The following is a 14222-nucleotide window of genomic DNA, read 5'->3' as shown; positions in this document are numbered from 1 at the left end:
TAGACTTATCATGTCCAAGTTTCCCACAATGGTTGCATCTTACTCTTGGTTCATCCTTGGTTTTCCTGTTTAAAAGAATGAAAGACTGAACATGTTTCTTGCTTTCTTCCCTCAATATGTGGTTAAACACTTTCCTAAGCGATGGCAGAGGATCTGTGTTAAGAATGGTTCCCTTGATGTGAACAAAGAGATCTCCATCAAGACCACCAAGAAAGAGATGAACATGATTGTCTTCTTCCCTTTGTAAAAGTTGCTTCTAGCTTCACGCATGCAATCCGATAATGGTTGTTGTTCACTAAGCTCATCTTTGAGGCTCTTGAATTTGCTATAATATTCATTTACGGGTCATGTTGGGTTCTTGTTGAATCAAACTCGGAGTTTTCCAAAATTGATGAATGCATGGTGCGTTGGTTTAAGCAAATCTTTGTTCCAAGTCAAGTCAAACATCTCTTGTTGTTGCAACATGTGATATTCTACCATGTAATGAGGGATCTATTAAGCTGATGATCTATGCGATGACCATGGAGTCAGCTTTCTCCAAAGCATGAGATTCTGGTAACGATTACAACAGCTTCTTGATTGCGCCCCATTCACAAAACCCAACTTGGTCTCGCACACAAACCAGTTTTCACCGATCTTAACCAGTTACGATAGTTTGCTCCAATGAGAGGTACAACTACCAATGATGTGTCTGGGTTATCCAATGGATTTAGATGATAAGGTGATGATGGGGTGATAGTGAAAGGCTTTGGTCCATTGTTTGAGGTATTTTATTCTCCATGTTTGAATTAGATCATGCTCCTAATGCCATGATAAACTATAAAGACTTGGACAAAGATACCTATTATATCTTAAAAATAATATTAAATAAAATGTATACTAATATAAACCAGTCAAAAAGTTCATAAATTTTTATTTTATCAAACACACTCTTATTGTAATAAGATTAAAGGTGCAGTTGAAAATCTACTAATTTTTTTTTTAATAAATGAGAATAGTTGTGCAAAACAGATTTATATTTTTCTTTCTTTGTTTTTTGTTTTGTTATATTATTTTCACTCAAAACAGGCATTAAAAGTTTTAAAAATTAAAAGTACTGGTATCGTTGATTACTATGACACGTCATGTTAAACATGGTCTGCATTTCCACGACCTAATGTTATGTGGTCCACGTCCTAGGAACTGTTTGTGATCGAGAAATGTTACATTATAGTTAGTACTTTTGCAATTTGCATAAAATTTTATAAAAATAACAGAGAAATAAAAAAAATTGTTAAAATGTAATGTGTGACAGATTTTTTTTATTAAAATATATTAAAAGTAGAATTTAATTAAATTACCCTACTAGTTTTAAGAAAATTATATTATAACCCACAAATTATACATTATTGTTTTTAATATTTTAATTAATTTTTATAATAACTATTTAAAATATTTATTATTTTTATTTATGAAAAAAATAATGAAATGAATAGATCACATGAAATTATATCATATCATATAATAACACAATTGTGAATCTACGTATCATATTTACAGAAATTCAAATGACATGTGTCACGTTTATAAAAATTCAAATATTTATAGTATAATGAATAAATTTAATAAAAAAAAACAGTTAATATTATAGTATGCAAATCATTATTATTTATATTTCTTTTATTATAATAATTATATGATTAAGATAATTTTGATTAGTATTTTTTTTTTTGTAATTTGATTAGAATTAAATGAATAAAATTATGAAATAATTAATTAATATTAATAATAATATATTTCATCAAAATTAACTGTTATGGTATATAAACCATTGTTCTTTTTTTTTTTTTTATTTTATGGTATACTGAATAAAAACAATTAAGGTAACTTTAATTAATATATTTATAAATTTAGTTAAACAAGTAATTATTTAAATATGTACAATTAGCATATTTGAATAAAATAAAATATACTGAATAATAAATTTGATAAAAAAATATTTTGTATAACTTGAATTATAACACGATATTATATATATCATTTATATATAAAAAAATGTGATTACCATGTTTACAGTTTTTCTGATTTAGATCGATTAATTCATAAAAATAAAAATAACAATATTTAAACAAATCTAATAGTAATTTTTTAGATTATAATACTCTTTTATGCCTGAAAATTATTCAGTTCTTTGCACAAACAGTATTATTGTGTTCACTATTTATTTTTCATTTTCAAGTTCAACAAAACTATAAATAAGTTTCTAGCAAAATATGTAATATGATACAAATTCAATTTTTCTCAAAAAATATCCTATAAATACATAAAATAAACTAAAATTTTACCTTTTCATTTTATATTTTTTCATATAAATAACAAAATCATAAAAAAGACACATTTTATTTTAAAATATATAAAAATAATATATATCTCGTAAATGTCACGTGTCTCTACACTATTATCATTAAATAGGACGTCACTAATATATTAGAATTACATCAATTAAAAATATAAAAAATTAATATAATTTTTTAATTAAATTATACTTTTGATTCTTTATTTTATTTTTTAAAAATTTATTTTTGATCCTTTATCAATTACAATGTTCATTTTAGTCTTTTATTTTTTATACTAAAGTGAATTTAATCTTTTTAAAATAATTATTAATTTTAATTTGTAATATAATTTTGAATCAATTGATTGATTTAAAATAGAAAAATTATAGCATTAGATTCACGTATAAGAAAAATTATGAAATATAATTAATATCTAAATTTTAAAAAGAATTGTATAATATATCTCATAAATAATTAGAAAATAATAAAAAATAAATATTTTTTGAAATTTTTTATTTTCACCATGTTTATAATATATTTGATTTGAATTTTAATTGCATTGAATGATTTTCATGTAAACAAATCTTATTAGACAAGTTTCAAGTCTTAAATCAATAAAAAAAATATTTAAAAAAATTAAATTCACCTAAATTTAAGAGATAAAGATCCAAAATTAACATTTTAAAAATAAAAATATAATTTAATCTAAGTTTTATTAATTAATAATATACATTTTTTATTTTTAACATCAAAGAAAATAAAGTTAAAAATATTATAACGCATTCTATTTTCTATTCCTCACATGAAACTGTATATATAAAAACAAAAAACATAAATACACGCAAGATGGAAAGACATTGATTGGTGTTTGCGTGCATAGTACACATGGGCATTGAACAGTGTCTCATTGGATTTTTTGATGAATGATGCAGTTAAGTTTCACGTTCTTTTCCTCTCTTCTTCGTGTCGTGTCAGGTAAAAAGCTTGTTCTCACTATTTCTTTTCACCTTCCATCGTGATACGAGTAACCTTCATTCGCCGGTCACCACAGTACCCAGTTTCCGTTATTTTGCTTCTTAGCGTCGCCATCTTAAGGTTCTTTTCATTTTGTGTTATATTCTAATCTATTCTGCTGCCTCTTCTTCTTCTTCTTTTTGGCTCTTGGGTTTTCTTTTTCCTTAAAAAATTTCAATAGTTAGTAACGCAGAGACATTGATAGTGAAAAAAATTTGCTTTTTTGTCTGCTTCTTCTCTCTGGGGTCTGAGCTGTTTAACTCTCTACATTCTCTAAATTTGTCTTGAACCCGCTCTCTATCTCTCAATTTGGACTCATGGGTTCTAACTCCGTATTCAAAATCACTGCTTGATGGGTTTTTCTGATTAAGTTAAGGTAAGGGTCTGTTGTCCCAGCTTGCTTTCTGTGAGTTCCACCTTGTTTTTGAGTGAGTGTTTTTGTCCACTTCAAACTGGGTTCCATCTGTTTGTTAAAAGAACCCAGAGGAAAAAAGCTTGCTAATTGATGCAAAAAAGATGAAGGATTTTCCTTCTTGTTTTGGTGAAAATGGTGTTCAAGTGGCGGATTCTTCGTCTTCAAGCGCTAATAAAAGTGCCCAGAATGTGGTTACTTGTGTTTATCAATGCAGGCTTGGTGGTAGTACTTGCCTGATTACTGTCACATGGAGTAAGAATTTGATGGGGCAAAGCCTTAGTGTTGGGATCGACGATTCTTCAAGCCAGAGTCTTTGTAAGGTGGATATCAAACCGTGGGGGTTCTCCAAGAGGAGAGGTTGTAAGAGTCTTGAGGTTCATTCTTGTAAAGTTGATGTGTATTGGGATCTTTCTTCGGCTAAATTTGGTTCTGGACCAGAACCATCGGGGGGATTTTATGTAGGAGCTGTTGTGGATGGACAAATGGTTCTTCTTCTTGGGGATTTGAGGAAAGAAGCTATCAAGAAGACCAATGCTAACCCATTACCCCACAATGCAGTTTTGGTTGCCAAGAAAGAACACGTTTTTGGTAAGAAGTTGTATGGTACCAAGGCTGTGTTTTGTGACAATGGCCATATTCATGATCTTGTGATTGAATGTGACACTGCAAGTGTTAGTGATCCAAGCCTTGTAATTCGCATAGACAGCAAAACTGTGATGCAAGTGAAGCGGTTGAGATGGAAGTTCAGGGGGAATCATACCATCCTGGTGGATGGCCTTGCTGTGGAAGTTTTCTGGGATGTTCACAATTGGCTCTTTGGTACATCCCTTGGAGACGCTGTCTTTATGTTCAAGACATGCCTCTCTGCCGTGGACAAGTTGTGGGCTAGCCAACCGCCATCTGATTTGGCGTGGTCTTTCTCTGAGAGATTTCCTGAGACCAAATTGCAGGGTCTTGGTTTCTCACTTATATTGCATGCTTGGAAGAACCAGTAGATATGCAGAAATCCATCACATATTGAGTACTAACAGACCTCCCTGTGGATTTTGATTTATCAACCATGTGATTGAAACATAGTTGAGTAAAAATGAGTCCTTTTGTTCCTCTCATTTTCCCTTTTAAATTCATATCTTCAATTTAGCTGAGCCATTTGAACAGATCGGAGACTTATCCCCCCAAATGTTGTACATTTGTCTTCAAGTGTTAACTTTTGGTTCATATTATTAAAACTACAAAGTTTACAGTATCTTTCCTCTTTCTGTGTTATTCAAGTACATTTTTATTCTCTTTTAATTATTAGTATATACTTGCTATTCCCTGTTCTGGGTTGTCATATATTTTATCTGTTAGCATCGAGGATTTATTGCATCAAATATGTAAGGCTGTTACTCCAAATTGGTAATTCACGATTACTATGAAGGCACAACAAATATTTTTAGCATAGATAAGGTTGAAGAGGACTGAGGAAGGTGGTGAGTGGGTGTAAGATCACCAAATTACAACGAATGCTAAAACTATTTTTTTAGCAACCATTGGAGAGTTTCTTCCATATTTCAGGAACTGAGACGGTGAAGCTATTAGAGGATTTATACTTGATTACTTATTTTATGCGCTATGCATGGGGTATGAATATAAATACTTTTTGCCTTAATAGAATGGCCTACACTTTGATGTCTGATAATAATTAGGAAATTTGATACGAGAGTCTGGCCAAATATATTTATGTGCGGGTAGGCCAAATACCAATTTATTTTACTCTCTCTGAAGGCAATTGTCAGTCTGCTGTCTACCATGGCTTGTGAATCATTATTGCACATTCAAAATCTTTATGCTGCTAAACAGGATAAGATATTGTCCGTTCATTGACCTCTAATGTTATATGAACATTCTCTTTTGGCCATGCCGTTTGTTAACAATGATGATGTCTGCAATTTCAGTTACAAATCTCATATCAAAGATTTTTTTGAACTTTGCACGTTAAACAATTGCTTATTTGAATTCATTATCTCATTCTTGGCATAATATTTTTGTCAAAACAGTAGCACTATGGTAGTCCTTCTCAAGCTATAACCCTCACACTTTTGCTGATCCTCTGGCATTATTTTTTTTAGCACTGCGGAATATTTTTTATACTGTTGTTAATCTTGGCATGTGAATATTTTGTTGACTACCTTATTCCTTAAATCATGAATAAATAATAACACGCATACGTGCACACATGTACTAACGCTCTAAGGCATGTCATCCACACCTATACCTTTTTCCATCTTTTGTGGCCATCGCCAAATTGGATACCTTTAAAGCCTTTTGAATATATATACCTGCTGCTAGCAGAGGTTACTTGGAATGTTCAGTTAACAAAAGTATCATGGTTGTCAATCATCTAGTCAAGTATCCTGTTAAATGCCCTTAGGAGTTTGTTCTTCATAGTTAAGTTATTGGCAACTTGTAATGTAATTTAATGTATTTAATGTATTTAATCCTTCATCTAGCATGAAGTGATTGTAAGGATTATTTTGTCCGTATTTATCTCAGAAAAAAATTTATATTAAGAAGAGAATATTATAATTTTGTTATTTTTTATAAGATAATTTTACACAGTTTCATAATAGTTAGATATTATTTGTTTTAAATATAAATTTTTATAATTTTGCTTTTGATCAAGTTATTTTTTTCTTCTTATTTTATTGATATGAGACCTTATTTGTATCTTAACAATCTTTCTCTTAAATAATGGATCTAATCTCTCATTCAACAAAAATTATCACTTATTACTTTTTATTATAACTTATTGATTCTCAGCGAATTCAACTAACGACAACTTTAATATCATTATTAGAATTATTTTATTAATATTTATCTAACTTTATAATAGTGAGATATTGTCTATTTTAGATTTAGTCTCTTATGAATTTATTTTTACTTATCATCCAAAAGATTTCTTAATCAATGAAGTATGTATATATTTTATAATTTTTTTCTTCTTATTTTATCCATACGAGACTTTATTTATATTCCAACATAAGGTGTCCCTCAATTTCTTAGAAACAGAGTTATAGGTTTTCTTGTCTTAAAAAAGTCTTTTGAGTAGGCTATAGTAATTGACCGGAATAAAGGCTATGTTAATGAAGTTATTACAGGTTGCTGGCTCTATTTATTTCTTTTTTCCATTTAACGACTAGAAAGAATCCTATGGTGCTAAGATAAGGGTTAATTTTTATTTTTTTTTTAACGGGGGTTACCCTATCTCCAGATATGGAGGCATTTTTCTAAATTTTATTTTATGAATACAGAATGAATAGGAGTAGGAGCACACAGTTATTTGACACAAAGTGGTAATATAATTTGTCGACGAATACATAAAATTTTGAATATATTCAACTCGAGCAAAGAATATAATTGTACAATGGGACATTAATTGCAACGGAAATGAGGGAATCTGTGAATTGACGTGACAGTTATGAAGTCATTTTCATTGGAATTGACATCATGAAGAATAAATAATTCACTAGTTTTGGGAATCTATTTCAGGCTTGTTTGTCGTATAGGACGTGCATGAGTCACGACCTCACATTCCCATTTTCCGCTCCCTATGACACTGTAGCTGTAATTAAACACCAACTTTACTCCTGTTTTTTTTTTTTTTTTTGTTGAGATTCTCAAAGTGTTAAAATTTTATCCTTAAATCCTTTATAGTAAAGATTTATTATACTAGTAAAATTTATGAAAAAAAATTATATGAGATCTCATCCAACAAAAATGTATTAGAAAAGATCCATTCCTACTCCGATTTTAATTTGAGGGCTAGAAAACAATTTAAGGGCTAGCAATAAATAAAAGGAAGGGATCCGATAGATTCGGGTTACATTCAAAATTAAATTTCAAAAACACACTCGGTCTACTACAACAAAAAGTATAGAATTAGATTTTTTATTAAGGCATTCTATAAAAAAAATTATGTTATTACCATCGCATCATTTTATTTAGTAATATAATATGACAGAAGAGTGAATTGTTATTAGATATCATATTGACTGTTCATATAAATTAAATTAAAATAATCATAATTTCAGTGTAACATTTGGATTTTACCCGAAGAGCAAGAGAAGGCAAATGTTACATCTGAATTATACAGAATAGATATATCTGTTTACCAGTATAGTGTAGTTCGATTGATAAATAATATTGTTTCCTTGTCCATTCCTTAAGTTCAATTTCGGAATGTGTATGAAAAAATATTTATTAAAAAGATAATTCTTTAAATAAATTTCAATATCTTTCATAGTGTTGGTTCTTAACTTTCCATTAAGAGACAGTACTTTCTAAAGATATAATATCACTATTTGATATTTTAATGAAAAATGGAGTTGTATTAAATGATTACTCACATGACAAGTGCACTGAAATGGAATTGACAAGAGGAGCAGTAGACCAAAAGTAGTAGCAACTTTTAGTAAAAAGGTAGGGTGGGTCTGCACTCTGCAGGCAACATAATAGCGTCTGGCATGGATGCATGCCCCATGGGATTGGGATGGGAGACCCTAAAAAGCTGCAATTCGTACGTCAACACTCTTCAACCTTGAGATATATAGCAGTAGCACACTAGCAGCAGGTGGTCGTTTTTTAACTTAATATTTCATGCCCCATATGCATGCATCATTAAAATCTCCTCCCTCCTTCTGTCGTTAACCTTTCCGACAATTTCACCATACACACCATGTCTCATGTCTCGTGCCTTCTCAACTATTACTTGAGTTTCTGGCATTGCTTCACTACAAAAAACAACTGATCACTTCACTTCCTGCGGTTTAAATCCAATCACTCCTGCAATTTAAATTTTAAACAATCACATTCAGTTTTTATTGCGTACAAGCCCTTCCATTACAACAGTATCTAGCTGCAATTTTTCAATGACAAAATATAGATATATGTATCATTTATAAACTTATTTTGAATTTTTTTCTTTTAAAAAAGTTAAGTTCAATTAAGCACATTCTTTTTGAAGCACAAAGTGGGAGCCAAGTGGTGTCATCTTGAGTTTGACTATGAGTCTACATATTTTTTAAAGAACTTTTACAAATTTATTTAAATTTATAAAAGGGACTTGTGGTATTCCTCTAAACTTTGTTTTACATATTTAAATAAACTTATCAAAACATGCTTACTGAATTAAACGCTTATCATATAAACATTCGGGTAATAATTATCAAATAAACATGTAATTAAGTTAGTTACTCAAATGCGTGTTCCCTAAACTTGTGTGAATATAACAATTAAAAAAAAAAAAAATCCAAGAACTATATCAAGAAACTATAAAAACAAATCTTTAAAATAAGTTCATCCAAGAGAACACGCGTTGAAGGAACAAATATTTGATGCTAAAATCAGGTTAAGTTGAGTGATCGGCATGTGACTTTCTGCTATTGCAAAGTGCAAATTCTGTAGCCCCAATGGGATCGATTTGCAATACAACGGGCTACATCAAAGCATGATATTACAATTAGTGCTAAACGAAACCCTGAAGAAAATGATTAACTTAAACGTGGGGCCAGGGATAATCTTTAACTTAATTTGTATAGCCAATGAAACAAAAAAGGTTCAAAAACAAAGTATGCCCCATCCTATGCATTAGGAAAGCTATGACACACATTTAGATCCACAGGGCCATCTAAAACTTTACATGTCTTTCAATCAATATTCATTATCGAAGGTAAAATGCAGAACAATATGAATTATCATTTTAATATTGGAAAGAAAATAACTGAGGAAAACTAAGTATATTGATTCAAGCCGACAACAATCTGAGAAAATGTCAAAAAGTAACTAAATAATAATCTTTAAGAGAGGCTGCATCATGATGACAATGTTAAACTCTTTAAGGCAGTCGTAAGTTGAGGAAGTTTGTCGGGAGCTCTCTGCTTGTATTCTTTCTCCAATACTTTGGCTGCTAGAGATTGCAACTGTGACCCTTCTTTGTCCTCCTTGTTTTTCCCTTTTGTAAGCTGTGTAATAGCAGAGGTGCACTGGAGAACAAGAGCAAAACTAACATTTCAGGCATATAAATGAATAGTTTCGTAAAAAAGAATCCAGGGATCCTAAGTTGTTAAGGAGAAAATCAACAATCTATGAAGGAAAAACTGAAATCTACCAAAGCAAAACTAAATAATGACTTTCATTTTAACCAAGAAAGGCAAGGTTCAATCAACTTCCAAATTAAAACAATTATAGTCAATTCATACACAAAGAAAACTCAAAGAAGATCTTACCAAGCATATACCAAAGAGTGCTCTGGTATTTTTGCCTCCAGTCAAGTCAATAGCAGATGCGTAGTATTTCTTTGCAGTTTGGAGGTTTTCTAATCCACCAAGCGTATAAAGCACCTGGAAATGCCATAGGTCAAGAAAACGTACTTGTGCAATAAAAAAGTAAGACTCTTGCTATGTTACTCCCATACACATCTAGCATGCAATGTTTTCTGTGCCTTGTTACTACTATGGGAGCTAAGAAAAGAAAGGAGGAGAAAAACTTGATTTGACCAAAATAGAGTAACCACATTTCATAAAGAAGTTACTTACATCAGCATAGGCTAAGTGGTAGAGTGGAACAGTAGGTTGAGATAATATCAACTCCTCGTAACAAAATGCTGCTTGTTTATACCTAACACAAGAAGGGAAAGCCGAATAAACAAAGGCAGCTATATAATTAGCAATATAACTGTTACAGTTGCAGAGGGGAAGATAAATGGTAGAATAAAATCTAACATTTGAAGGGAGACGTATATTTCAGCTAGTTCTCTCCATGCATCATGATCTGCCATGAATCTGTTAAAATGAGAAAAAGAAATCAGATACACACTCTATTTTCTGATGTAAATCAGAAACTACATTTTTATTTTAGTTTTGGAAGAATACAAAAACTTTAACATCTGTCTCACGTTTCCAGATATTTATTAAGCCATTCAATAGCTACAGAAATGTTGCCTTGTGCCTTTGCCATTGCCACCCTCCTCTTATGAATGGTCTGCACAAACATCAAAAACCACCAAAAAGATAAACACTATAGCTTTTGGTTTTGTTTACTCAAGCAACCTAGCCTAATTAATGGTAAGACTGAAAGGTTATTAAATCAAATCAAAGTAACAAAACACAAGAAGAAGCCACTATTATAAGATTTTTGTTTCATCACAGGGTAACTAAGCAACAGTTCCCCTATTTGGTTTCCCCACAAGATTAAGTGAGTTTACTTGATCAAGGGGATTATCCTCCAAAAGGCTTGTGTAAGCCTTTTCTGCCAATTCCCAGGACCCTTTTGCTTCAAGCAACATTGCCTCCAGCCTACCTGCAATAATTAGTCAACTCAAATCATTTTTTTCCTGGAGTGAACAGGTGCATGCACATGCACAGACAAATTGGGATTTCTTTGTAATGTATTTATATTACATAGCATCCCTTTTGAAAGAATGGAATGCAAATCAAGTTAGTCATCCGCAAGTGTAAACATTACAGTTAAGTATTTTTGGAAAATTATCATATAGTTCTATCGCTTAAAATGTAAGGGAAACAAGACAGGAAAAAAATGTAGTCAGATCAATCAGTGCAACATCAAAAGAAATAGTTTCTTAGCCTATCAATGGCCTATATATAGGAGCATAGACACATCACTGGGCAATAAAAAGGCATGTGTCACCAACATTTAGCCAGAGTAATGTTACCTACACAACTGTTACATCTGCACCTAAGCAGAACATTAAGTGGGCGGTAGTGTATCTGAGTTCAGGTACTGCAACTTAATCCACCACCCGAGACCCAACCACCCACCCCTAAAGCTTATATGGAGTTAGGTGTAGAGTAAGTAACACAGGAAGAGTTGTGTAGATAGTGTTATTTAGTTAACGAACTCAAATCCAAACATGAGAAATGACAGACAATTTAAAAATATCAACTTACCAACTCTTTTACTCTCTGGGAATCTCTTCCGAAGAACCTTTGTACAGTCCTGAAATAGAAGTAAAATATGATCAACTTCAAGACGTAATCTCAAACTAGATGGTTTCTTGTAGCATGTGAAGGAGGCAAAAACAGAAAAAGCTCAATTTTGGCAACATGAAAATAATGGACACCATAAAAGTTCAGCAGTATATTACTTTCCAGACTCAGAAATTACAAAAAAGCAAACAAGATCAAACATCTTGCCCAAATTTTAACGAGAATGATACAATAAATTCTGAAAGAATAATATCATATAGCCAGATCAGAAAGCCGTTATTTTTCTCCATCCACCGCTGACAGAGAATAAAGGGGCCAAAAGAGACTCAAACTTAAAACAAACGATACACTACCCAGAAAACAGACAACAATCGAGGACAGCAGATGACTACCTGACAAGTTAAGTAATGAAATACAAGTATTATGCATTTATGCAGCAGTAAAACAAAATGCATCAAGGAAGTTTATAATTCCCTGTAGAACTCGTGAGCAACAATCTCCAAGTGCATATAACCAGCATCTCCATAACACAAGTGACAAGAGAGTAAAGTAGAATCCAGTAAGGATAAAACATAAAAGCTACAACTATTTCCAACCAATAACACTCACCCGTGCATAAGATTCCGGATTGAGTTACATCATTACAATACAAGCGACTTTCATACCAACAACTATATTTCACCAAAAGGAGGCTAAGAGTTTACATTTTGTTTTATTATATTCAATACAATTTACAAATACACGAAAAAAGTAATAGAATAAAAAAAACCAATTTAGATCGAAACCTTGGCAACGTCGAGACTTTGGCAATCCATAGCAGCAACTGCAACCTGCTCATACAAGGTCCATTCTGCACAAAAATTAGTCAAAAGTCAAATTCAATAAACGTAGACCTGCAACTAAAGCATAGCAGTAAAAAAGAAGTGAGGTACAGAACAAAACAGCGCAATTAGAAGCTCCAAACATCACCGCGTAAAATTAAAAACAAGAGAATCACACAATTGAAGAGTAAAAACAAAAATTAGGTCAGTGGCGTGAGGGAAGTAACCTTCGTTGCCGAGAGTGGATCGTTGTTTGGGGTCGTTCAAGATGGAGAGGCCGTGCTTGAGAACTTTTTCGGAACGGCGAACCTTGAGCTTCCTGACAAGGCAGAGGTAGTCCCACGCGCCGCCGCCGCCGTTATCGACCTGATTTTCGAGCCTGTTGAGTTGAGTCTCCTCTGTTTTGGTAACCATCGCAGATCCAACTAATCGATGCACGGATTTTCGATCTGTTCGATGGCTATGTGTATGTACTCCACTCACCAAGAAAGAAATTAAAAATACTCATAAACACTGGGATCGCACTTCTACTCCAGCTTCCGCTTCAGGAATTATACATCAAAATAAATATTAATCACCGATGTTTAATTAACAAAATTATATGCTGGTAGACAATTTTAAATTTTAAATAACTGTATGATTATTTAGGATTTTATGTCACTGATATTTTTGTGTTTTCATTGTAAAGATAAATACTAATTTTTATATAATTAAATTTTATAATAAATAAACATTTTTAATTTTTGATAAATAATTTAAATCTATATTATCTATACTTATGTACTATCTACACTTCTATATTTTATCAACATTATTATTATATAAAGGAAATTTTCAAAAAAAAAATAAATGGAATAATTATTTTGCTAACTGTTTTTAGTTTATATTTTTATTATGATTATTTATCTTTTAGAACTTATACCATTATAATTGATTTTGGTTTCATCTCTTTTTTCTTTTTATTTGTTTATTTTATTTAAAATAATTTGTTTCTTTAACTACTTTATGTATAATTGTCTCTTTCACGTTTTATAATTGTTTTTAATCATAATATACTTTTTAATTTTTTTTAATCTAATTATGAATTCGAGACACTTATATTTTTATTTATTTTTTATAAAAAAATAATTTTACAAATAATTGAATGATTACTTAAAAAAATAAATGATTTGAGATTTTTTTTTGGTAAAAAGAGAAAATATTACAAAAATGATCGCAATGAGAATTGAACCTAGGTCCTCATACTTTTAACTATCCCAACTTTCTCCCACCCAACTACTAGACTAATCCTAGTAGTCAAATGATATGAAATTAATAAGATATTAAAAGAAAAAAAATTATTTAGATTTCTAGGTAAAATTAAAAAAAAATTTATATAAAAACCGGGACCAAAATAACTATTAAAGAGAATATTCTCCTTATATAATGATATAGATAACATAAATTATTATTAATGAATTGATTCTTTAAAATTATTTATTTATAGTGTCTCCTTTTTTGGTAAGAGTTTTTTTTTATTTAATTTTTTTAATCATTTGTTTCTATTTTCATTAATTGTGATTTGGTTATACTAAATTTTCTATCCAGTGAATGACTCTTATATAATATAATTGTATATGCTAAAATAATATTCCGTTTTCAAACAAATTTTGCTTCTTCAAATCTCTTAATT

At 30.8% G+C, this 14222-nt stretch overlaps 2 protein-coding genes across 2 annotated transcripts; one reads left to right on the top strand and one right to left on the bottom strand.

The window, feature by feature from the left end:
* The first annotated feature begins 3174 nt into the window (after nt 1-3174).
* On the top strand, nt 3175-5060 carry LOC109797159 (uncharacterized). The gene has a single exon (XM_020357098.3). The coding sequence runs from the start codon at nt 3846-3848 to the stop codon at nt 4737-4739; it is 894 nt and encodes a 297-aa protein (XP_020212687.1). The 5' UTR covers nt 3175-3845; the 3' UTR covers nt 4740-5060.
* A 4239-nt stretch (nt 5061-9299) lies between these two features.
* LOC109795664 (Protein prenylyltransferase superfamily protein) lies at nt 9300-13107 on the bottom strand. The gene is made up of 9 exons (XM_020355152.3): nt 12778-13107; nt 12515-12579; nt 11691-11739; nt 10988-11082; nt 10679-10764; nt 10506-10565; nt 10320-10401; nt 10011-10124; nt 9300-9767 (listed from the first exon to the last, which is right to left on the bottom strand). Exons 1-9 carry the CDS (start codon nt 12962-12964, stop codon nt 9597-9599), a joined length of 909 nt encoding a protein of 302 aa, XP_020210741.2. The 5' UTR covers nt 12965-13107; the 3' UTR covers nt 9300-9596.
* Nucleotides 13108-14222: the final 1115 nt, after the last annotated feature.

The sequence above is a fragment of the Cajanus cajan genome, chromosome 6 (genome assembly GCF_000230855.2).
Source record: "Cajanus cajan strain Asha chromosome 6, NIPB_CcT2T_4, whole genome shotgun sequence".
Classification (NCBI taxonomy): domain Eukaryota; kingdom Viridiplantae; phylum Streptophyta; class Magnoliopsida; order Fabales; family Fabaceae; genus Cajanus; species Cajanus cajan.
The sequence above is the reverse complement of the archived record's forward strand: the minus strand, read 5'-3'. Positions and strand labels throughout refer to the sequence as shown.